At 35.6% G+C, this 26,736-nt stretch overlaps 1 protein-coding gene across 2 annotated transcripts in view; it reads left to right on the plus strand.

Moving 5' to 3' along the window:
• VPS13C (vacuolar protein sorting 13 homolog C) overlaps positions 1 to 26,736 on the plus strand; it is a 174,676-nt gene that overhangs the window by 111,817 nt on the left and 36,123 nt on the right. For both annotated transcript variants that reach the window (XR_009518476.1, XM_060005858.1), the window contains exons 47-63: positions 1,763 to 1,875; positions 6,247 to 6,416; positions 7,763 to 8,010; positions 9,364 to 9,593; positions 11,080 to 11,172; positions 13,756 to 14,121; positions 14,501 to 14,587; positions 15,890 to 16,045; positions 16,247 to 16,511; positions 17,370 to 17,530; positions 18,536 to 18,657; positions 19,387 to 19,681; positions 20,952 to 21,341; positions 22,852 to 22,956; positions 23,699 to 23,863; positions 25,386 to 25,514; positions 25,802 to 25,935. Coding sequence is in view for 1 of the 2 variants with exons in the window: in XM_060005858.1 (XP_059861841.1) it covers positions 1,763 to 1,875; positions 6,247 to 6,416; positions 7,763 to 8,010; positions 9,364 to 9,593; positions 11,080 to 11,172; positions 13,756 to 14,121; positions 14,501 to 14,587; positions 15,890 to 16,045; positions 16,247 to 16,511; positions 17,370 to 17,530; positions 18,536 to 18,657; positions 19,387 to 19,681; positions 20,952 to 21,341; positions 22,852 to 22,956; positions 23,699 to 23,863; positions 25,386 to 25,514; positions 25,802 to 25,935 (3,229 nt within the window). In the remaining variant the exon portion in view is untranslated. The remainder of the gene's footprint in view (positions 1 to 1,762; positions 1,876 to 6,246; positions 6,417 to 7,762; positions 8,011 to 9,363; positions 9,594 to 11,079; positions 11,173 to 13,755; positions 14,122 to 14,500; positions 14,588 to 15,889; positions 16,046 to 16,246; positions 16,512 to 17,369; positions 17,531 to 18,535; positions 18,658 to 19,386; positions 19,682 to 20,951; positions 21,342 to 22,851; positions 22,957 to 23,698; positions 23,864 to 25,385; positions 25,515 to 25,801; positions 25,936 to 26,736) is intronic.

A 26,736-nucleotide genomic window follows, 5' to 3' on the forward strand; every position in this document is an offset into this window, starting at 1 on the left:
CTCTGAACCTTTCAAATTCAGCCATTTTTAAAAGATAATTTTTCTAAAATATAAGGTTTCCTTTTGCTTTCTTGAACAATTATATCGAATAATTTTATAATTGCACTCTTTTCATCATTTAAAATCGTTATGTGAATATCATATGTTTTATTTTAGACTGTGAATAGGTTAATATTTCCATGGCTAAAAAGAGATGAAGTGTTCCTTTTCCATATAATAAATGGCCCCAGACTGCTGTGCTTTTATAATGCTCAGGTCATCAGCTGTTACTTATGACAACAGTCGGTAAAACCGCCAGTTAATAACACTGTACCAGCACTGCTTCACCTATAGTTAGGTCTGGTGTGTTTTGAAATCACAAAACAAATGACTAGAGCAGTGTGAAAAATAAGGTTTTTCGTTCAGGATAGTTATGAGTACTACATGAGTTTAGCGAGGTCAGCATCTTCTCCCAGGTTACGTTCATGCCACTGTATAGACAAATGCTAGATAAGTAGGCTGTAGCTCCCGTTAGACAGGAACTATGTACACATGAATAAACTGTAGCAGGCAAGCTTTATGTGATTACGGATCTCGTTATGTTCAGCTGTGGTCAATTCGTGTCTCTGGTTCAGGCTATACAGTTAATGTGGTACTTGGGAAAACTTGTGAGTTCAGATGGAAAAGCTACAAAGATGATGAAGATTGGAATTAAATTATTTTCAGGAAAGGTAAAGGAAAAAACCCTAGAGCTTTCCAACTTGGAGAAGCCTTTATCTGGTTAAAGTTTTGCGGTGTTTGCTCTTCCAGTAACTTGTACAGTAAGAATAGACTTTCCTATAAGTGACCAAAAGAATAGAATCAATCTCCAAAAGAGATTGCAGAATCACTTTGTAAGAGTGATTGAAAGCAATATGTATTGTTCTTTGTCTAAAAAGTTTCTGCCTAAAGATGAGGGGAGAGACTGAATTATTTGTCGAAGTCTCTTTCACCTCAGAATTCTGAAGGCTCTCTGTCCCAAATTATATTTGAGCTCTCCTCGACTCTGCTTTTGAATTACATTCTGTTCTTCTTGTAAAGGTAATGGATTGGGTGATATAGGTAATTAAAGATAGTGAGAGTGAACTACACTAGCAGAAGATCTTTTACTGACTGGCTGTCTGTTGTAGGACAAAGTATTTTACTTTTCTCTACCTCCAATTTCATAATCTCTTGAGAATGGCTTGTAACCAGTTATGTGAAATGCTTTGATAATTATAAACTATAATGAAGTAGTCTTGCTCTGGATGGGCTTTTTAAAAAAAGTTGTCTCGATACTCTTTGCAAGGCCCTCTCTCTTTATTTTAATTTTTTAATTTATATATATATTTTTTGCGGTACGCGGGCCTCTCACTGCTGTGGCCTCTCCCGTTGCGGAGCACAGGCTCCGGACGCGCAGGCTCAGCGGCCATGGCTCACGGGCCCAGCTGCTCTACGGCATGTGGGATCTTCCCGGACCGGGGCACGAACCCGTGTCCCCTGCATCGGCAGGCAGACTCTCAACCACTGCACCACCAGGGAAGCCCCTCTCTTTTTATTTTTAATGTAGATAGTCTGGCTCTATCACTTTGCCTTGTATTAAATATATATGGAATACATGCCATTTTTGTTAATTGTCTCATAATGATTTAAAGAATCCTTGAAAATATGATATAAATTTAGAATCTTAGCTTTTAAAATATGTATAAAATCATATACATACTTAAAAGCTTTTTAATTTTCATATTTATGTTTGAACCCTCAGAACAAGAAGATGGGACAGACTCAAAGCTTTCTTTGGACCAGAATGTCACTCTCCAGTTTGACTTTCACTTTGAATCTCTTTCTATTATACTTTATAACAGTGATCCCCACCAGGTATGTAGTTAATGTCTGCATCTAGGAATATGTCTTTAGCTCTTGATATTCAATTTTAGAATGTTGTCATTTTTTTCTTTCTTTTTTTTTTCTTTTGTGGTATGCGGGCCTCTCACTGTTGTGGCCTCTCCCGTTGCGAAGCACAGGCTCTGGACGCACAGGCTCAGTGGCCGTGGCTCACGGTCCCAGCCGCTTCGCGGCACGTGGGATCTTCCCAGACCGGGGCACGAACCCGCGTCCCCTGCATCGGCAGGCGGACTCTCAACCACTGCGCCACCAGGGAAGCCCACATTTTTTTATGTGACTTTTCTTCTCAAAATTTATGTCTATTAAATTCTATTTGGCTTAGAGAATATGTATTTGATCTTGCTTTCTGCTTTCATTTTGTAGTGTTTTTATTTTTTATTTTTTTAAATATTTATTTTATTTGTTTATTTTTATTTTTGGCTGTGTTGGGTCTTCGTTGTGGCATGCAGGATCTTTTTGTTGCAGCACACGGGCTCTTGCAGCGCGTAGGCTTCTCTCTAGTTGTGGTATGGGGGTTTTCTCTTCTCTAGTTGTGGCGCACAGGCTCCAGGGAACGTGGGCTCTGTAGTTGTGGCACACGGGGTCCAGAGCGCATGGGCTCTGTAGTTTGCGGCATGCGGGCTCGCTCTTTTTTTTTTTTTTGCGGTACACGGGCCTCTCACTGTTGTGGCCTCTCCCATTGTGGAGCACAGGCTCCGGACGTGCAGGCTCAGCGGCCATGGCTCACGGGCCCAGCCGCTCCGCAGCATGTGGCATCTTCCCGGACCGGGGCACAAACCCATATCCCCTGCATCGGCAGGCGGACTCTCAACCACTGCGCCACCAGGGAAGCCCTGCATGCGGGCTGTTTCGTTGAGGCGTGTGGGCTCAGTAGTTGAGGCGCGTGGGCTTAGGTGCCCTGTGGCATGTGGGATCTTAGTTCCCCGACCAGGGATCGAACCTGCCTCTCCTGCATTGGAAGGCAGATTCTTTACCACTGGACCACCAGGGAAGTCCCAGTGTTTTTAATCTTACTAGGCCAAGGAAAAGTTCTTACTTTTTTCCAAGTAATATCAGCACTAAAACACAACCTATCTCTAGGAGAAGAATTTTATATATGAGTAATTAATTATATGTACAGTTTTATTACATAGCTAGATATATATGCATATTTAACTAAGGAAAATAATTTAGTAGTGGCTTTGGAACCTTAGAGGATTATTTTTAAATTCGTGATTATCCATGATATATAAGCATTAATTATATTTCTCTTGAATAAATTTTATATGTAGTAGATACATATTAAGGATACTGATGAGTGAATTGAGGAACCAGGGTCTAGTGCCATTATGATTTGAACCACATAATGTGTAATTGATATTTTAGAAAGCTATTTTTTTATTATATAGGTAGTATCTTCTAATAAATGTTTTTGATTATATCAATTAATATCTCATAATACTCATACATATGGTACCCATAATATGCACTGATTGTAAGTATTATATCTGTTGTTTATGTCCATTTATATGTTTTCTTATGTTTCATATTTTCTAAATGTTATACAATATTCATACATTGTTATTGTTGGGCCTTGGGCTAGTGTCTGTCATTTGTGCAATGGACTGCCTTAATTTCATTTTTTTTTCCAAATTTTATTGAAGTATAGATGATTTACAGTATTGTGTTAATTTCTGCTGTGTATCAAAGTGATTCAGTTATACATATATATATTCTTTTTTATATTCTTTTCCATTATAGTATATCACAGGATATTGAATATAGTTCCTTGTGCTATACAGTAGGACCTTGTTGTTTATCCATCCTGTATATAATAGTTTGCATCTGCTAATCCCAAACTCCCAATCCTTCCCTCCCCCTTGACAACCAGAAGTGTGTTCTCTTTATCTATGAGTCTGTTTGTGTTTCATAGATATGTTCATTTGTGTCATACTTTAGATTCCACATATAAGTGATATCATATGGTATTTGTCTTTCTCTTCCTGACTTACTTTGCTTAATATGATAATCTGCAGGTCTATCCATGTTGCTGCAAATGGCATTATTTCCTTCTTTTTATGGCTGAGGAGTATTCCATTGTATACATGTACTACATCTTCTTTATCCATTCATCTGTTGATGGACATTGAGGTTGTTTCCTTGTCTTGGCTATTGTGAATAGTGCTGCTGTGAACATAGGGGTGCATGTATCTTTTCGAATTACATTTTTGTCTGAATATATGCCCAGGAGTGGGATTGCTGGATCATATGGCAACTCTATTTTTAGTTTTTTGAGGAACATCTATACTGTTTTCCATAGTGGCTGCGCCAATTTCTATTCCCACTAACAGTGTAGGAGGGTTCCCTTTTCTCCACACCCCCTCCAGCATTTGTTATTTGTAGACATTTTAACGTTGGCCATTCTGACTGGTGTGAGTTGACTGCCTTAATTTCTAATGTTTAATGTTAAGAAAAAGATCAGAAAATGACGTAATGGAAAATGAACAGTTAAATGGATTCTTCATTTCAGTTAAGGTACTATCGTTCTACTGGTTTCTCAGCCTTAGAATCTTTGTGTCTTCTTTTACTTCCTTCTTTGTAGACCTTCTTTATTCATTTAGATAGAGTACTGTCATTTTTTTCTTTGAGTGAACATTTGTTCTTTCCTGGCAGTTTTCACTGCTGCTTTATTTGAAACTTCTTAGCTTCCACAGTACTGCAGTGGCTTCCTTGTTTGTTGCTCCTTTTCCTTTCATGCATCCTAGACATTGGCACAAGTCAGTTTCCTCAATTAATCTTATGTAGCCGTTTACAACTTCCCATTCTACTTAGAAAGCATTCAGTGTTATGTTATGTGAATTTTAACTTATTAGAAAAATTCATTGGCTCCAAATTGTCTACATCAGTAACCATATCACAAACACTATTATATTGTGATCAGTAGACGTGTCACTGGTCATTTCTATTAATAGTTACAGATCACAAGTTTGTGAACTATTTACATTTTTATAAATTAAAGGCATTCCAAGTTTTCCAATAATAATTTCATTCTGACCCACTTACATGCATTGTACTCTTTTGAGTGAGAGAAGATAGGGAGTTATAACCAGTGTGCCAAGAACTGTGCATCACCGGTACCCTTTTATCAATGCCATGGTCTGTAGTGAGCAATTATGACTGAACTGATCATCTTCCCCGAATTTTTGGTTTTTTTTTTTGGTTGGTTATAAAGATTGAGGTCCTTTTTCCTTAAAGTTTAAATATTTGGCTTAGGATCTGGGACCACGATTAGACCTCCACATTTCTTTCCAGACATCATTCCCTACCTTTCTTTTATTGGAATATTTAAGCCTAAGATGCCAGTGTGTACCTTGTGCCCTCAGAGCATCTTGAATTGTTTGCTCATGTTTTTTTCCCATCTAGAATGTCTTCTACCCCTCATAGCCTATCTCATTCCACTCAGTCTCTCAAGCTCAGTTAGTTCTCAACCTTCTTCATGAATTTTTCCCAGCCCACAATGATCTCTTTGACCCTATGAGCTTTTGCTGTTTATATTCTTTACCTAATCACTTAATATCCTTTGTGGAATATGGGAAGATATAAGTATGAATAAATAAGTGACGATATATAATTTTTTAATTATTTACAACTTACAGCATCTCCTTGGGATGTTCCTCGTAATGTATTTCTATTGTATTTTTTCAATTAGAGTATAAGCTCACTGAGATCACCTACCATGCCTTATCCTTTCTCATAAAGCCTTTAGTTCCTCTCACAGAGTGTTTTACAGAAGAGCTCATTAAATATTGGGTTGGCCAAAAAGTTCACTTGGTTTTAAGTAAAAATAAAAGACCTTTTTCATTTTCACCAAGAAGTTTATTGAACAATGTATTCATTAACCAAATGAACATTTTGGCCAACCCAATATTTGTAAGTTAGCGTAATTGATTGACAGTTTCCTGGGGTTTTTTTAATTTGCATTGAATTGTACATTAGAAATTTTTATGTATTAACCCTTGTTGAAGATCAGCACCCACACTTATATATTTATTTGTATATGCACATACAGTCACAAACATGCATATTATTCTTTGTTCCAGTTTTAACACCCATACTTTAAAAATTTGTGGTATGGATTTGCTTTTTTTTTTTTCTTACATCTTTATTGGAGTATAATTGCTTTACAATGGTGTGTTAGTTTCTGCTTTATAACAAAGTGAATCAGTTATACATATACATATGTTCCCATATCTCTTCCCTCTTGCGTTGGATTTGCTTTTAACCTCTGAGTTAAGAAATATGTTTAAAAGTAATTACATAACACCTGAAGATAATTGATTCTTTTGCTTGAAAAATATACCACAGGAATCCAAACTTTCATTTCATAATGACAGTTTCCGGCTTGGTGAACTCAGACTACATCTTATGGCCTCTTCAGGGAAGATGTTTAAGGATGGCTCAATGAATGTCAATATTAAACTTAAGACATGCACCCTTGATGATCTCAGAGAAGGAATTGAGAGAGCAACATCAAGGTTTGTCATCTCTGAATTTGCCGCACATTATATAAGGTTGACGTTGCACTTGGCATTGCTACCAGGCATTGATTGCTCAGCTTAGGATTGTCAGAAGGGGTCTTTTGATCATCTTTTTTAGGATTCTGTTCCTTGGGATTATCAAAAGACGTCTTTGGTCATATTTCAGTTTGAAGTGCATCAAGAAGTAGTGCTAATTTCAGGCTCAGTTGCTTTAAAGTTTGAATGAAAGGGAGTTTAATAATAGAGTATTGTCTTAAATGTGGGAACTAAGAAACTGTAAGAATTTTAATAGTTAAATCCACATGGGGTGGTTGATTGGTGATATATTTTTCTAAATTGTTTACAGTAGGCAGAATCTTTTTTTCAAAAAAGCCTTAAAGTTATGGATCTTTCTTTTGTTTTATTTTGTCTATATATTTTAAAACAGTTTTGTGAAATTTCTTTAAAAGTTATAGTAGATCAACTATACTTAAAAAAAGACCCTACAGGGTTAAAAAAAAAAATCCCTAATTTTCACATTATCAACTCATTTTTGAAAGATTAATTTATATCACCCTACTATAAAGTGAGAAACATGCAACTTTAATAGCCTAATTATATTTTTATTCCTTTCCCAAATAATGAGATGCATAATATTTTTGTCCTTGTTTTTTGGAGAAAAACTATTCTGCTACTTGAAGTTGGACCCGTTGAATATGTATTGAATACTTCTGAGCCCTTTGTTTTTCTAAGAGATGAATAAATGAGGAAAGAGTGCTATCATGCAACCAGCTTTTCTGATTTGCAAATTTCATGTCTTGGGGTAGCAATCTAGGCAAGGGTGATAAAGGCCATCCTTCTGTTTCATAGCCTGCTCTTTGCAGTGCACATGAGGATGTGTGGGAATTATTATATCATTGCAGACGCTTGATGAACACTGCCTGATTTGAATTACATTGAATAATTTGGGAGTCAGTTGTATAGGATGATCTTTGGAGACAAATTCTTTCAGGGAGGTTTTATTTTGTAAAATAATATAAAGAGGTTGTCTTTTAAATTTTGTGGGACCACATTAATGTGTTTTGTTAATTGCCAAACTTCCTTTCAGCATTGTTTTTCTAGTATTGCATTATAATTATAAAATATTCTATAATTACTTATTATCATGAACCTTGCTGTGGAGATTAGGAGACCGTGTCTTGGTTGCTGATTAGCTAATTAGACTCGAGTTAACACTGATCTGTTTTCTATTCACAGATTGGAAACTGAAAGGTGAAAGAAAAATTATTAAAATGTATAGGAAATTTTTAATCTGTTTAATTCTTTTAGCAGAAATAAAATAATGAATGTATATATTTTTTCAGAATGATTGATAAGAAGATTGGCCAAGATAACAACAGTTCTATGATTGACATAAGTTACACACAAGACAAGAATGGAAGTCATATTGATGCTGTTCTTGACAAGCTGTATGTTTGTGCCAGTGTGGAATTTCTGATGACTGTGGCAGATTTCTTTATCAAAGCTGTACCTCAGAGTCCAGAAAATATGGCTAAAGAATCACAGATTCCACTGCGACAGACTGCCTTAGCAAAAATCAAGATGGAGAAAGGTTAGCAGAATTTATCTGTCACCTTGTATATTTTACCAAAATTACAAACTGGAAAAAAGAGAACTGGAGAACTTAAGAATGTAAAATTACTCTTTCAAATTTAAATGTATTCAGCAGAAAAACCTTAGTAAGCATAGATTTTTTTTTTTTTTTTGCGGTATGCAGGCCTCTCACTGTTGTGGCCTCTCCCGTTGGCGGACGTGCAGGCTCAGCGGCCATGGCTCACGGGCCCAGCCGCTCCGCGGCGTGTGGGATCTTCCCAGACCGGGGCATGAACCCGTGTCCTCTGCATCGGCAGGCGGACTCTCAACCACTGCGCCACCAGGGAAGCCCAAGCATAGATTTTTTTAAGAGAGAGGTGGAGTAAAAATATGTATCGGATCAGGCACCAGGAAACCTCTGCTCTGGTTCCAACTCTGCCATTAACATTTCTTTACCCATCCAGAAGTACAGCCTGTTTTATAAAAAGGGAATCTTTTATTCAAAGAAAATATTTGGAAGAATTAAATCATATTGAAGAGCAATTAAACAGCTGAAAGCAGAGGGTGGGAGTATTGGAGGACCCAACATGACACCCCTGGACATCACCTTAGATTCCTTAAAGTTAGCAGAGGGTTTGTGCAGGTTTGGTCTCCGTGTATGCTGGTGCCACTCCCTGACCCATAAACCATTTATTCCAGCATTGCCAAGTAGATCAGTGATTTTCTCTGTTAAATTGTGATTGTCTAAGGTCAGGCATTTTTCTCTCTAATGTGCAACTCAGGAAGATTGAAAAACTGCCGTTTACTGGCAAGGTCAGAATTTTATTTTTCCATTTACCTTTCTTAAACGGTAATCATGTGATATCTCTGTATTCATATATGCATGTAATGTATTTATATTATAGATTGTATGACACTAACTGTAGACTTAAGGGTGAAATCAAGGCAGACAAGTAATAATGGCCTGTGTACTTATCAGGGTCTCCTGTCCTCTTCCTGATACTCCCCTCGCCTGTTTTCCCTTCCTTGCTCCTGCAGCATAACATAGGACACTCAGACGTATACACACATGCATCACATATATGCGTTAATTCTGACAAAAAGAACTTCAAAACAAGATGATTTTTGCTAGGTCAAAGTGAGAATGATCTTCTTAACAACAGGGATCAAGATTGCATTATCCCACGTAATCAGCATTTGTTAATAATCATTTATCGTTTGTCTTTACCGATCAGTTATTAATATTGTTACTTTCACCATATCTATAATAGCAGGATATTACAAGCAACTTAGCAACTTACAGATAACATGTACCCAAGTGACAAGATTTACTTTACTAGAACTTTTATGGTTCCTATTTTTGTTTCTTCAGATGACTCTGTAAGACCAAATATGACTTTAAACGCCAAGATCACCGATCCAGAAGTGGTGTTTGTTGCCAGCCTGGCAAAGGCTGATGCTCCCGCTCTGACAGCCTCATTCAGGTGTAACCTCTGTCTATCGACATCCAAACTCGAACAGATAATGAAAGCTTCTGTGAGAGATCTTAAAGTGCTTGCTTGCCCTTTTCTCAGAGAAAAGAGAGGAGAAAACATTACCACAGTAAGAATTACCTTATATTCTAAACTTGGATTGAAGGATGGCAGATGTGGTTGATTCATAGAATCCCAGAATGTGAGAGCTCTGTAGGACTTCAGAGAGTATTTACTCCAGCTTGAGATTTTACAAATAAGGCTGTTAAATTCCAAAGATGTTAAATGATTTAGCCATGTCTGTAGTGACAGAACTGTAGGCTGTCTCCAGACTCATTTTCATTATACTGTCTTTTGCTGAACAGTGTTTGAATCAACATTCCTTTTCAGCTGTTGCTTTTGTTCACCACAGTATATCCAATGAGTGAGTGGATGAATGAACCAAAAAATTCATTAGTCATGTGCCCAAAAGAGATTATGTTTTGCTTTATTACAAATTAACTTCAGTTGTGCTTTCATATTATAGTTGAAAAATATGGTTTTAGTTAATTAAATTTATTACTGTACCAAATGTTTTTTAATGTTAAATTGATAATTTTATGTTAAAGAGCATCATTATATAATGTGACTCATTTGCAGTGTTATTTTAAATTTAAAAAAATTCATGGACAAAGTGACTTGAATAAAGAAGTGCAGTGCTAAGCTTAATCTATACTGTATCATGAAACATTCTTTTTAGCAGGATCATCTTCTATTTTTTTTTTTGGTTGCACCGGGTCTTAGTTGTGGCATGCATGTGGGATCTAGTTCCCTGACCGGGGGCCCCCTGCGTTGGGAGTGCAGAGTCCTATCCACTGCGCCACAGGGGAAGTCCCAGGATCATCTTCTTTTGACATGTCACGGAAAGCTTATATTAATCATTCTATTTAAAGCTCATCCTACTTTTTTAAAAATGAAAGTTATGCATACTAGTTCCCCCATTCAGTTCAGGTGCATTTTATTTGTTTCTTTAATGATATTTAATAACATAGCCTTCATGGTTTTAATAAATCGTCGAGTTTGAAGATTTGAAATCTTTTCTAATAAGGACCTTACAGGAAATTCAAGACTGACCTGTTGTTCATCATCTGGAAGCTGTTCATTTACCTACCTTACTATAGTCTTTTTTTAAAAGGAGTTAACAGAACTATTTGTTTAGAATAACATTTTCAAGTGATTTAGTGACCATAAAAATTATAATGAAATACCATTTCCATTTCCTCATTTACCTCTTTGCAAATGTAAGACCTTACCATAGTCCTTAGCTCATTTTTGTAGATATCTTAAAAGAGTATTTTACATAGGGCATCATGTAAAAGACATTTTAGCAAAAGGAAACATTTTAAACTTCTAATAGTAAATGTGCATTACTACTTAAGAATTTGGCATAAAGGAATTCATCAGAACCGCTTAAAGTCCTTTCCAGTGGCCATAGACTTGTTATAGTTTGGAGGAGCCCTCACAAGAGATTCTCAGCTAATTTAATTTGCCTTTTTGCTTTTAGTTGTAGACTATAGTTAAAGATCTCAAATTAAGTAAGACATGTTCATAAGTAAATTTCATTTATTTGTTTCTAGATCTTACAGCCCTGTTCTCTATTTATGAAAAAATGTACATGGGCTTCAGGAAAAGAAGATATAAATATTGAAGTTGAAGAATTTATAATTAAGGTTAGTGCCTATCATATTATTTGGGTGAAGATCAATCCTTTTTTAAAATTAATTAATTAATTTATTTTTGGCTGCGTTGGGTCTTCGTTGCTGCACACGGGCTTCCTCTAGTTGCAGCGAGTGGGGGCTACTCTTCGTTGCGATGTGCGGGCTTCTCATTGCAGTGGCTTCTCTTGTTGCAGAGCATGGGCTCTAGGCGTGCGGGCTTCAGTAGTTGTGGCACACGGGCTCAGTAGTGGCTCAGGGGCTCTAGAGCACCGGCTCAGCAGTTGTGGCACATGGGCTTAGTTGCTCTGCAGCATGTGGGATCTTCCTGGACCAGGGCTCGAACCCGTGTCCCTTGCATTGGCAGGCGGGTTCTTAATCACTGTGCCACCAGGGAAGTCCCACAATCAATTCTTATTTTTCTTATCTTTTGATGACTCTCACATCTAGAGCATTATGCTAGTCACATATTTAGTAATCAATAAAAACCTCTAATATTAAAATACACTTTTCTTTAATGCAAATGTTTGTTTCTGTTTTCTTTGAAAGAGTACAGGTGAGTCTTGAGCAACGCGGGGATTAGCAGTGCTTTAACTTTATAGTCAGACCTCGGTATAGGCGGTTCCTCAGAATCTGCATTCCTCCATGTCTGAGGTTCTACATCTGTGGATTCAAACAGCTGTGGCTTGTGTAGTACCATAGTGTTTACTAGTGAAAAAAAATCCACATATAAGTGAACCCCCGCAGTTCAAATCCATGTTGCTCAGGGTGAACTGCACTTTTAAATGATCAGCATAGTTTTTATCTAGTATATTTGTGTGTGTGTTGGAGATTGAGTTTGGGTGGGGAGAGCAGAGATGAAGTGGGAAGAGAAGGAAAGGAAGGATGGAAAAATGAGGTTGCTCTTATTTTATTTGCAATGTTATTTTTAAGCTTTTATTTGAGGTGTAGTTTGGTTGAATTTAATAATTATGTGATTAAATGTTTTATTTCTCTTATAAAATATTTATAATGACAGATGTATGCCAGAAATAAATTATTAGAATTTTTTTTATCTCTTACATTGGTAGTATTGAAAAAGCAATTGCTCTCCAAAGCACTTTTCTCTCAATATTTTAAATTACCGGTTTGTCTTAGATGGTGTTCTACAGACTTAAAATGCAAAATGGGGAGAAAACTTGGATTTGCATGCATTTTGTCTGCGACACTGGGTTAAGGTGCTGAGGAATTGTTTTTCCATGTCTTTCTTTGTATATCACTCTACTTATTTATTGAGCACACGTTTTTTGAGGCTTTACTGTTTATGAAGAATGTCCTGTACAAGGCACTGAGGGTACCTGGTCCCTACATTCAAAAAACTTAGTGATATATGTGAGAGAAAGAAGTAAATGAGTGATTACTTTCAGCTTTCAGTGCTAGAGGCATGCATGAGGTGCTCTTGGGGGTGCAGGCAGGAGCCTCCAGCTCAGACTAGGATATCGGGGGAAGCTGTCTGGAAGTGGGGCTACTTGAACTGAGCTTTGAACATCTGAGGGCGGTTAGATGGAGAGAGAGGGAAAGGGTTACCTAGACAGAACCAACAATGTGCATAAAGGCAAAGGCTTGAAAAATTCTTTAAGGACTTGGAGGGGTGATCCCATGTGGATGGGGAGAACGGTGTGGTGGAGCCATAGGACTGAGAACAGTAATTATAGGTGACATTAATAAGGCAACGAAGAGAAGGATTCATTTGACAGATACATCACCTTCTTTTGGTGATGTAATCATATCTCCTTAGCATATTAAACAAGTAAGGGTTGTGAGAAGTGAACAGTAGAGGAATCCACTTAATTTCTTTAACCCAGTATTGCTGAAACTTTGGGAAACCATGGGTAGCTTAACTGATTAGGCATCAGGTCACAAAGAAGTTCGTGTCCTACGCTAAAGAGAGTTTTAATCTTACCCTGAAAGTTATGGGGAATTGTTGAAGATTTTAAACATAGGAATGACATGCTCAGATTTGGGTTTTAGAAAAACCATGTGGTGGGTGGCCCGAGATGGTGCTGACAGGACATGGAAGACATCATCGTTGCTAAGAACTAAGGCACAGTGATTGGAATGAAGAGGTGAGCAAAGATACTCTCCAAAGATAATAGGAGGTGGAATTTTCAGATCTTAGGGTGAAAGGGGGTCCATGGTGATTCTCAAGTTTCCTATGTCGGTAAGACAAATGAAAACCATGTGTGTATATCTTGATGAGGATCACATACTTTGGTTTAGTTAATGCAGCTGGTTGAAAAATGAAAAATTCAGTTACGCTTCTACATTTTTCTGTTCGCATGACACTGTTTCACTCTGAATTAACTGATTTAACTGTAGGTTTCGACAATTGACATGTACATTAGTCACTTAATTCCAGAATAACCTGGGCAGAAATCACTGTTTTGAGGTTAGTTGACTTGGCACATGATTTTGTGTGTTCTCTTTTGTTTTCCTCAGTTATTAATTTAATATATATAAAATTTTAATTAGTTACTTTAAATTTTGTGTGTTATATATTAATTCTTCTCATCTGGGAAATAATTTATTCTAAATCTTCTTCTCCTTTCTTTTTTGAAGATTTCACCCATAATTCTTAATACTGTGATGACAATAATGGCTGCTCTGTCTCCAAAGACAAAAGAAGATGAATCCAAAGATATATCTAAGGAAACGGAACATCTTTGGGGTGTCAAATCTATTAGTGATTTTAACTCTTGGTTTCTTGGTGTTGACATGGCCACAGAAATAACAGAAAATTTCAGAGACATTGAAACTCCACTGATAGAGGAAAATTGTGCTGTTGTTGTCCAGTCAGTTCAAGTTACCTTAGAATGTGGTCTCGGCCATCGAACTGTACCTCTATTATTGGCGGAGTCTAAGTTTTCAGGAAGCATTAAAAATTGGACTTCCCTAATGGCTGCTTCTGCTGACATGACACTAGAGGTATGACCACATGAATTATTACCCACCTTCAGAGGCAGCTTCCTTAAAAGTACAATGGAGGAATTAAACTGAGCTTTTTTGTGTGCATGACCATAGCAAGTATATATATGAATAGATAATACATTCTAACATTTAATTTATTCATGTATAGTATTATTTATTTGGTCATTACTTTTTAAGGGTTCTTTTGCTAAATAATTGGTTTATGGAGCAAAGTAAGAGTAAAATAAAATGCACCCTCTTTATAAATATCCTTTGTGTCCTTAGGTATGTTGTTAAAATGGCTATTGGCATATAACATTACTTAATATTTTTTCCTACTGGTTATAGAAATATGTAGTTAATGTTTAAAGACTCTCATAATTCTGTGCCTTTCCAGGTTCATTATTACAATGAGACCCATGCTGTATGGGAGCCACTGATTGAGAGAGTGGAGGGGAAGAGACCATGGAATTTAAGGCTTGCTGTAAGGAAATCATAATAAAATAATATCATTGTGTATATTCATTTATATATATATTTTAGTTCAGAGATTCTCAAGATGTAGTCCAGGATCCTTGAGGCCCTTTTAGAGGATCATGGGATCAAAATTCTTTTCATAATAATATTCAGACATTATATATCATTTTCATTCTCATGCTCTCATGGGCATACAGTGGAATTTTCCAGAGACTATGCAATTTTGCAGCAGATTGAATACAAAATTAGAAATGAGTCCACCTGTCTTCTCTTAAGGCTTGCACTAAAGAGATTTGTAAATACTCGTCTTCTCACTATGTATTTTTAATGGTTATTTTTCATTAAAATATTATTTATGTTAACGTGTAACTGTTGGTTTTAAGTGAATATTTTAAATTTTCTCAGTTTTAGTTTCGCATAGAGTACATACTGATAGATAATAACCCACATAAGTGAAGCTCTTTGGGATCCTCAATCATTTTAAGAGACCAAAAAATCCAAGAACTGCTATTCTGGTTCATGAATTCTTTGTGTCATCTCTTCATGGTACTTCCTGAGAACACTGCAGAGTCCTACATACTGAAACACATCTTCCTAGATTAACAGGAACACAAGTTTTATACCCTTCACAAATTATCACAGCACACTTCTCTGGGGCAACTTGACTCAAGTGTGAGGCATTGAAATTGACTTAGCAGATTCTTATTTTAAAGATGAGCTGTCACTTAACCTGTGTCCTAATTTCCTCTCAGTAAAGTAGAAGTAATATTTCTGACCTACCTCTCTTTGGAGTAGGCAGGCTAACAAAGAATGTTTTACAAGACTTTTGAAATGCCTTTAGAATGAAAACTATGATGGAATCTGATGGCTGGTTGAAAGCTTATCATATTGCTTATTTATAGGTGTTACTGGTAAAAAGTAGAAGGAATTCCAGATGTTACTTCCAATAAGGATCAGTTTAGACTTCAGGGTCCTCTTAGAGTGCTCATCAAAGTAAAATGACCAATTAGGTGCCACTGGGTAAATAGCTTTCACTGGTGAATGCACAAAAGACAAATATTGTAACTCACTTGGAGTCCTTCCATGGCACAATTCTAAACATTTCCCTATGCGTGGACTACACACTGAAAGAAAGAATGCTGATTTGTGCTAAGTCAGGGTGAAGCAGTGAATATTTTTGAAAATGAGACTTTTGAGGAGCCGTAATACAAAGTGACAAGGTTAGGAGAATTTAACCTTGACTCTATCGAGAGTATTTTAATTTTATTATTCATTGGCTAATAAATTTGCTATGTATTTATCCTCGTAGGTAAAGAAGAATCCAGTCCAGGATAAAAGTTTGATGCCAGGAGATTATTTTATTCTACTTCCTGAGCCAGAAACAGAAGTTGATATTTCTTCAGGAGATACAATGAATATAACAATATCCAAAAGCTGTCTTAATGTTTTCAACAATTTAGCAAAAGTATGTTTGGTTCTTGCTTGGACTATTTCATAGTTTGGTTCTTGCTTGGACTATTTCAAATGGAATTTTAAATTGAAACGTATGCATTATTTTTGTTTGTCATCAACATTCGTTTCTAAAAAATGTGTAGTTGAAATTTAGTTTTTGAAAAAAAATTTGAATTTTGCAAAAATTTTATTGTGCTGTTGTGTTCCTTTTCAGGGTTTTTCAGAGGGCACTGCTTCTACTTTTGACTACTCTTTAAAAGACAGGGCACCTTTTACAGTAACAAATTCTGTAGGTGTTCCCATTAAGGTGCAGCCCAATGATAATCTCAGAGTGATGGGCTCCCTTGAGAAAAGTGATGTGTGTGATGTTGATGCCGGTCAGAAATTGGAATTGGAATATGCCAGCATGGAACTTTCATGTCAAGGGAAGCTATCTACACTGAGCCGTCAGGAGAGCTCCCTCTTCTCTCTGACCTTTGGTATGCTATATTTATGCTATTTTTAAGGGTATCTTTGTAATTACTGGTGTCAGCTTATTTTTGATAAAATATGGAAAAATACTTGCTGTAGATAACCTTGAGAGACAACATTTTTAAAGGCTTGAAACAAATAGTTGATAAACTTTTGTTTTCTTCCTCTAAACTTGAGAAAATTAAACTTGATTAATTTAAGAATTACCTTAGAAAACTAGATTATTTCTTTTTTTTTTTTTTTCTGTACGTGGGCCTCTCACTGTTGTGGCCTCTCCGGTTGCGGAGCACAGGCTCCGGATGCACAGGCTCAGCGGCCATGGCTCACGGGCCCAGCCGCTCCACGGCATGTGGGATCTTCCTGGACCAGGGCACGAACCCGTGTCCCCTGCATCGGCAGATGGACTCCCAACCACTGCGCCACCAGGGAAGCCCTAGATTATTTCTATGTGCTTAAATATTAAATAGTACAGTATGTAGTATGCTTCAAAAGGACTGGAGTTCAGTGAGAAGAGAAAATAACTATATTCAGAAGTCTTAAAATGTTGACAGTAGTTATCACCATTTCAAAAAAAAAGCGATTTTTATTGTTATATAGTTGAGAAAATAAGGAACAAGTTGGATTTTTTTTGTTTTAATACATTTAAAACCCCAAGAGAAGTTGTTTGGGGTCAAAAAAATTTTATAATAACTAGTTTCCTTTCTTTGTTAGCTCCTGTGTCTTAGAAAAGAATTTTGTGTAGTCTGCATTTCTAGTCATGAGGAAGAATACTCTTGTCATTATTCTGAGGTGCTGCTCCTGATCTGTCTTATAAAAATTTAGGTAAATTAGTATTTGGAATGTTTCTCACTTATGCTCTGACTTAGCACCTCATGGATATACAGAAGTTACAAAAGTCCCTGTTGCCAGACCTGGACGGCGATTGTATAATGTATGGAATCCCAATGCCAGTCATTTTGACTCACTTGTGGTACAAATTGATGCAACTGAAGGGAACAAAGTAATTACCCTTCGTTCTCCTCTGCAGGTAATGCATTAAAGTGAATTGTGTTCCTTTAAGTATATCAAGAAATATTAAATCATTTGGCTGAATATAGAAATATAATAAAACTTCATTAGGTTAGTACTGATTGTTCAGAAATAAGTAATAGTTTGAACTGGGTATTTCCTGTCCAACTTACTTTTGTAATATTCTTCATTTTAAATGTCTCATGAAATGCTGTTGTTAATTTAAAGCCCATTTTTGTTGTCTCCTGGGTTACTTATGATTTTAATGAAACTTTTTGTCTATTCCTTTAAAGATTCAGAACTGAGGAATATTGCAGTAATAGCTGGTTGTCAAATAGGATAACATTCCATTCTCTTTGTATTGTATTTTTCAAGTATGTATGAAGGAATATTGAAATGGTCTCCCCAGAAAAAAATTTTAGCATATTAATCTGTATAAATATTTTTTTCCACCTTTAAGGCTTTATCGATTTTTCTTTTTCTCTGCATTATTACAGATTTCAGCATATGGTCAGCAGAAGAATATTTCTTCCTACCTATAACATCAGATAAAAATGAAAGGATTTCCAATTTTGGTCATTGTCTCTCAGTTTACTATTAGCTCCAACCTATATTACACTGTAGTTAAGGAAGGATTGTACTGTATTTATTTACCTCATGTTTCCTTTACTATCCTTTTCTGTTTAGTTGTATGGTGCATTGAGAAAAGGTTGTAATGAGGAAAATATTATGACTGAAATCCTCAAAGATTAATACGTATTTGAAAGATAATAATACACACTAAAAAATTCAGTCTGTAATATATGAACATGTGAATATCCTAATAATTTTTGATTTCTGTTTAACCATCAAGTTTCATATATATAGCTCCTTAAATATCTTAAAACTTTTCAGTTACCATAAAAATATCTTCCAATATTGGGCTTGAAATTTTTTAGTTCCAAAAGTGATTGTGTGTGGCTCACATTTTTCTTTTGAACGTCTACATCTTTTTAAACAACTTGTATGTTTTTTTGTCCAACAGATTAAAAACCATTTCTCCATTGCTTTCATCATCTATAAATATGTTAAGAATGTGAAGTTATTGGAGCGCATTGGAGTAGCCAGACCTGAAGAGGAGTTCCATGTTCCTTTAGATTCATATAGGTAGATACTTCCTTGAATATGTTGATATAAAAGGTTCATAGTATATATTTTTAATTCTGTGAATTAGAATCTTTATTCTAGAAAAGAGTAAAATATCTATATTCTACATAATAATAATTCTTATTATCTAAAGATCTGTAAAAGCCAGTTTTGAGACATATAGAGAAATACATTTATATTGTTGAATTTACCAGATGAAATTTCCTGTTGTATACTTGATGTTTTAGAATTTTCTGAGGCTTTTTTTTTCTTTTTCTTTTTTTTTTTTTCTGCTGTACGCGAGCCTCTCACTGCTGCGGCCTCTCCCGCTGCAGAGCACAGGCTCTGGACGCGCAGGCCCAGTGGCCATGGCTCACGGGCCCAGCTGCTCCGAGGCATGTGGGATCCTCCCAGACCAGGGCACGAACCCGTGGCAGGCAGACTCTCAACCACTGTGCCACCAGAGAAGCCCTCTGAGACTTATTTTTATTAGATTGCCTTTGTATTTGAAATGACTTTTTTTTTTAAGTTGTCATTTTTTACAGAGTATTTTTTCCCAGAAGGTGCCTCCATGAGTCAGCTGTGTGACTTTGGGCAAGTTTCTTAAACTTTCTTAGCCTTGTTTTTCTCATCTGTAAAAATAGGAATAATAGTACTTATCTTGTAGAGTTATCAAGAAGAATTAATGAGATTCTTTTTCTTACGTTCTCAATAAAAACGTTTTTCCCACTCTATTTTCTTCTTCTGTAGATGTCAGTTGTTCATTCAGCCAGCTGGTATTTTAGAGAATCAGTACAAAGAATCCACCACATATATTTCCTGGAAGGAAGAACTTCATCGGAGCAGGGAAGTCAGATGCATGCTGCAGTGTCCGTCAACAGAAGTCAACTTCTTACCTCTTATAGTCAATACAATTGCTGTGCCTGATGAATTAACCTATATATGTACACACAGGGAAGACTGGGATCCAGCTTACATCATTCATCTTTACCCTACTGTCACTTTGCGGAATTTTCTCCCATATTCTCTAAGATATTTACTTGAGGTATGCCTCTTGCATTTTGTTTGACTTTTATTATTACATGGAGTGAATTCTAGTTTGTTTTTTTTTAATGGTATTTTTAGTTGAGGTCAGTGTTTTACATTCATCTACTTGTAATGCTTTAATAATAGCAAAAACTGGTATAACATCTACTTTGTGCCAGCCACTATGTCATGTATTTTACATGTATTAACATATTAATCCTTACAATAACTTCCTGAAGAAGGTACTGTTATTAGACCCATTTTACAGATGAGGAAACTGAGTCACAGACGGGTTAAGTGACAGGTCCAGGATCCCACAGCTAATGAATAGTAGAGCTGGAATTTGAACCTAGGGAATTTGGTTCCTTGTTCTCCACCACTGAACTCTGCTGCATCTGCTCTAAATTAATAATTATAATAGTCTCTTTATTATCTGAGTATAATTCTCTTAGCTAAAGTATGGGAAAATGCCAGTGAGAAAATACTTCATCTTAATTTATTATGAAGTTAATTTTAAAGTTTTTTGTTTTAAAGTGATGATTATTTGGTTCAAGTTTCTGTTGAACTGAAAAATAATTACTGTCTTAAAAAATATTGGGGAACATTTTCTAGTAATGAAGTATGATAAATATTTTTAAATTTGTACATGCCACAACATATCAAAATACAAAAATCTGGAAAGTATTTGGAACCTAAATTTATTTTCTTTTTCTGACAATGAGCCATCCCTGAGTTGCGGAGAATAAAATTAATTAGATGAACTAAGTAGTGTTTAGACAAGAGATGTTTTCAGTAAGGAAGCCAAATTTATTATGTTGCTGTTACTCATTTTTAAAGTAGTTCCACCTTAGATAGCTTGTCAGCATAGCTTGATATCACTTTTCTTATTCTATTTGTATGAGAACCATTAGGTGTAGTATGTGAATAAAGGATGAAGCTGAAGTCCAGGCAATTAAGTGGCTCATTTAATGACATAGCTGTTAATGGAAAACAGCCAGTGTTCTGGAATCCAGCCTTTGATTCTTGGCACAGGTCTTTTTCTCAAAATTTATAACCATTGGCCTGCTGATGACCAAAAGACAGTTTCTGACTTTGGCTATGATATAGTGTTTTATTTTTAATCATTAGTAATTGTTGGATATTCATAATATGTAAAGATGGTACCTTGAAGACTTGTCAGTTAATGTGAATCTGGTAGGTTACTTAGTATTTGTATAAAATATGGACGTTATTGCAGAGGTTTTTAAAAAATTGGTAAGCAAATTTAGTTTTTGTTTGTTTGTTTTTAGGGAACAGCAGAAACTCATGAGCTAGCAGAAGGCAGTGCTGCCAATGTTCTACATTCGAGAATCAGTGGAGAAATAATGGAATTAGTTCTGGTGAAATATCAGGGCAAAAACTGGAACGGACATTTCCGTATATGTGATACACTTCCCGAATTCTTTCTTGTGTATTTTTCTTCTGACTCCACAGAAGCGATGACAGTTGACCTGTCAATACATGTCAAGCGAATTGGCAGCCAGATGGAGCTATCCATCTTTAGTCCCTATTGGCTAATCAACAAGACTTCTCGAGTTCTCCAGTATCGTTCAGAAGAAATTCATGTGAAACATCCAGCTGATTTTAGGGATATTATTTTATTCTCTTTCAAGAAGAAGAACATTTTTAGTAAAAATAAGGTGTGTTTTTGTTGATAAAACAAATTACCTGTTTATTGTTTATCTAATGCCATGCTTACCTCTTTGCTCAGTGTCACAGGTATGAATTAGGTCCAAGAGGACTTTCAAGGAATACACGGTTAAGTGGCATATTAGGGACTAACGACAATAGTGTCCCAAGGCTGAGTTACCTTTTTCTCTGGTGCCCCTAGAATTACTTCTGTTTTTGACATAGTGTCAAGTAGAAACCTTGATTTTATGTAGGTTACCAGTGATGCAATGGCATTTCAAAAGATAGAACAGTTGAATTTGGTTTATTTTAACTGAACCCTCCTATGTGTGAAGCACTAAAGCAGGCCTTCGTGAGAGAAACCTAATGCATAAGGCCTGATCCTTTATGCTCTGGTCCCTTCTTTCCTTTTCAGAGTCACATCTTGGTATAGTTTACCTATGCCTTTGTATGGCTGCAGTCTCTGCCTAGAATGCCTCTTGCCCTGTGCTTTGCCTGTCTGCCTCATGTTTTCTGGTTATCCGCTGTTCATCCTTTGGCAGTCTGCTCCAGGCTGACATGTGTGAAGGATTTTCTGACCATCTAAAGTGGGGCTAGATATTCCATCCATGTTCTCTTAGAGAAGTGCTTCTCAAATCTCAGTGTGTGTTAGAATCACCTGGAGGGCTTTGAAAACAATTTGCTGGGTCAGACCCCTATAGTTTGATTCAGTAGGTCTGCGTAGGGTCTGAGAATTTGCACTTTCCACAGATTGCCAGGTGTTGCTGATGGTGCTGGTCCAGGGACCACACTTTGAGAACCCCTGTCTTATTGTTTTGATTAATACTTGATATTGTACCTGTTTATGTGTCTGACCTCTGGTTGTACTCAGGTATTTTATAATCTATTGGGTAGGTGGAGGTTAATACAGGAGCAGAATTAGATCTCTTCTGTACAACTTTATCTGAATCCCATAGCCAGGAGTAAACTTTTTACCCTCTCACCTTGATCGCATATTATCCCTTTTATATAGTTGTTATCACATTGAGTCTCGCATCATAATTATTAGTATGTATTTCCTATCTCTTTGTTTAGTTGGAAGCTCATTGAAGACAGGAATTGTGTCTTCCATTCTGCTTATCACAACACTTTTCCTTTATTGTTTGCTGAATAATGTTAAAAGCATAAATTCTCTGTGTGCTAAAACTTTAAGAATTCGTTAGCTCTGTATCAAAAGTCTAACACTGGAAAATATCATTTTACATTATAATTCCTTTTCAAATAACAGAAGGTCGCATTGGTATACATCTTTAAATTCACTGTACTCATTGCATAGGTGAATGGGAAGGTCAGAGCTCTGCTTTTAAATATTACATTGTCCCCTAGAGTTTCTGTGGTTCTGTTACCCATTTGCAGCATGCCTTTGGTTATATTTTTCTGTCTCATGTTACTAAATAAATTTCTAGTGGTCTAGCAGCATTCCATCAAATAAAATTAATATAGTGTTTTAGATTTCTTATATGATTGTGTTCTCTGGTGTAGGTACAGTTAAAAATTTCAACTAGTTCATGGTCCAGTGGTTTTTCATTGGATACAGTGGGAAATTATGGATGTGTGAAGTGTCCTGCCAACAATATGGAATACCTGGTAAGATTTTGCTTGCTTATTTACTTTTGATTTCATTCACATTTTCATCAGTAAATGAGCTGGATCCTAAGGGGTACAGAAATGTGAATTCAGAGTATTACGTGGAGGACTGTTATATCTCTCTACTAATTTCTAGGGCCACTAGTATCAAAGCAAAACCTAAATTTGTCAAAGTTTAAGGCAGTGAGTTGAATCCATATAAGTAAGCAACTTGGTAAATATTCAGAATATACTAGAATCTGCATTCCATACCACTCCCTGCCAAATGTTTCTTAAATCTTAAGTTTGACTGCGAAAATTTGAATAATCTGATACAAGTTGACTTGTTTTATTACCACTTTGAAATTTTTATTTTATTTTATTGATAGCAGAGTTAATAAAGCAGCAAAAATTGAGCCTGTACACTAATTTTAAAACAATTTATTTTGGAATGTTAAAAAGTAAAGGATTTTTTTAAAATTAAGTTTGTTATTATAAGTCATCGTTAGTTAAATTACTGAGTGATATTTCTTCAATTTGTTTCTGATGGAGCCAAACTAAGGAACCAAAATTTTTCTTCTTAGTGAGAAGATAATCAGTCATGGAATATGGCTCTTAGCAGTTACTTTATTTAAGAAATCTTATTTTAAAATATTTTAAGAAGCCTGTATGTGAATAGGGTGTGTGTGTGTGTGTGTGTGTGTGTGTGTATTTCAAGCTATGTAAAGTACTGGGAAATGATAAGCTTGTTTGCTTTTTACAGGTTGGTGTTAGCATCAAAATGAGCAGTTTTAATCTCACACGAATAGTTACTTTGACTCCCTTTTATACTATTGTGAACAAGTCATCACTAGAACTAGAAGTTGGTGAAATTGCACCTGATGGCTCAATGCCAACTAATAAATGGAACTATATTGCTTCTTCAGAGGTAATATTTTCCTTTAATACAACTGGCTCCTAAAATGTACAAATAAATATAGACATATAAATAAGAATTATGTATATCTCTTTGTCATACTCACTTTGCTACCATATTTGTGGGTTAAAATATGACAGCCAGCTTTGAAAGACTTTTATTTCATACTATAAGCATATGTTAAAAAAGAAGAAAAAAATTGTGGATAATATTTACCACTAGCTCAGTCTAGACTGTTAACACTCATTCTCTAGTTCTTCCTATATGTATAAACATGGGTATGTACTGTAAAATGTACATAAAGTACTATGTATTGTGTCAATAGCAAGGTAACGTCTTTGTATTCAAGAAGCATCTAATCTTGTTGGAGGGCTTAAGACTCATATAAATTAATACATGGAGAAGAAGATAGTATATGGTAAGTTATAGGTGGTTATAGGATCTCTGAATAGATGAGCTGGAAGTTTCCTTGAAAAATTCCAAAAATTCAACCACCTTGCTTTACAGAGAAAGAAATTGAATCTTACTTTTTTAGGTCAGTAAAGTTATTGGAGGTTGAGATCATTGTGGTCTAGATCAAAAGGAAAAGTTTCATAGAAGAGCTGGCATTTGAACTAAACTTTTGCAGACTCAACAAGAAGAAAGGTGAAGAGAATAAGGAAAGAGTGGGGAGAGGACAGATGCAAAGACAAGTGTTAGTTGCTTGAATTTGCCCGAATTTTCAACCAAGCCACCTGACTTAAGGATAGGACTGTTCTTCTGTACATCTCAAAAGAATTCTAAAATTATTAAAAAAATATTTAGCAAAAGGTTAAGAGAAGGATTCCAGTTACACTACAAACACAGACCTCTAAGAGGCATGGCCTTTCCAAGGCACTTGGAATGATCTCCATAGACTTGGTAGCAAATAAATGCTCCTTATCTTTTTATCTTTGATGTGAGTTTGATAGCAGTAGTATTTTTTTTTAGAAATAGAATTTACCCAGTATTCTACAACAGAGGGAACTTTCTTTTTAGGAACTAAGATCTCAGTTTTACAGATAAGGAAACAGGCTCAAAAAGGTGCATGATTTGATTAAGATCAGACAGCCTGGAGGATAGTGTCAGGACTTCCAGCAAGGTCCTCTGCCTTCAGTTGTCTTCTGGTTTATCTAGGATAAGATACTCTGTGAAAGAATTCATGGTGATTAAGGAATTAAAATGGGTTATACATAAAAGCAAATGTTATTAAGATTATAATCTTTAAATATTCAAGATACTTGAGATGTTCTTAATAGCACTTCAGTTTCTCACATTGTAATTATTCTGTAAGTATGAAAAGACTAATATAACAATTCTTCTGATGGAGTTTCTTTGGCTTCATAAATAATCATTATATTGTCAGTAATCTTAATGTTAGATGGAGAGGGGCTATTTTAAGAAACTTAGTAATAATTGGATCATGATCTGAATTAGAATTGGAAACTTTATTAGCCACTGTTTTATTTATACTGTAGTATTGTTTTAAGACTGATATTAACTTTTATATTTTCAGTACCTTCCATTTTGGCCTGAAAAATTTTCAGGCAAACTTTGTGTGAGAGTGGTGGGCTATGAAGGATCCTCCAAGCCATTCTTTTATAACCAACAGGATAATGGCACTTTATTGAGCTTAGAAGATCTGGTAAGTTTTCCTGTTTTAAAATAAAATGTCTTTGATTTTTAAAGTTTGCTTTAAAACATTTTATTAAGACATGCTATAAAATATACTGATAATTAATTGAAGGTATACTAAAATATCAATATATAATGCAGTACATATATTTGTAAGAGATCAGAGCCAGTGTGCTTTTCAGTAAGAACTTAGGAAAACCAACTTTGTAATATCTGTATAAGTGATTGAAACTCTAAATGTACCATGTGCAGTTTAAACCAATACCTCAAACATACTCTTTTTTTTTTCTACAATAGAATGGGGGTATCTTGGTGGATGTAGATACCGCTCCACATTCAACTGTCATAAGCTTTTCTGATTACCATGAGGGATCCGCACCTGCCCTAATAGTAAACCACACACCATGGAACATCCTCACATATAAACAGAGGTATGAAAAAAAAGGGTTCTTGGAAAATCTGATTTGCTTTTACTGGTCCATAGTCCCTTCTAGGAAATACTTGGAGCTAGGTGTGTTTCACATTCTACATATTTTCAGATTTTAGAAAGGTAATAGGGATACATGATGTTTATTGCTAATACCCATAGCAGGTTTTGAGACAGTACTCTATAACCAAACACATTAGTATTCCTGTAGCAAAAGTTGTGAACCTTCACAGTAAGTGGGATAAATGAAACCGTTAACAGTTTCACATCAGTTCAGATCAAGTTTTGCTGCCACATGACGTTTGACACCAAACTTAGAGAAAAATATTTGGAGTTTTGGAGCTTTTTAAACTTCAGAATTGCACATAAGGAATTGTGAACCTGTTTAAGTATTATCATTCTTTTGTAGTCTGGTGATGCTCAGTGAACCTCTCCCTGTAAATTTGTATCTAGTTTTTTGGTAGGAATAGTAGAAGATTAAATAAGAGGGCAGAAGATTAAAGAAAGATTAAAGTAGAAGATTAAGTAGTGGTGTTGAATGTATTATAGTACAGGCTGATAGGAATTTTGTTGTTCTTGTCTGTGCTATCATTTGGCTTGGGTAATGCCAGTAAATAATGATATAACAGATAGCTTTAAATCCTTAAAATATGTAATATATATTTGCAAAGAATTATTATTATAAATCTTCAAGGCATTATTTTATATGTATATATAAAATAGTAATATACATTATATATGTATATATATAAAATAATGCCTTGCAGATTTAACATATTCATAACTCTCATGGCTTGAATCTGAT

This window comes from Delphinus delphis, chromosome 2 (assembly GCF_949987515.2).
Source record: "Delphinus delphis chromosome 2, mDelDel1.2, whole genome shotgun sequence".
Classification (NCBI taxonomy): Eukaryota; Metazoa; Chordata; class Mammalia; order Artiodactyla; family Delphinidae; genus Delphinus; species Delphinus delphis.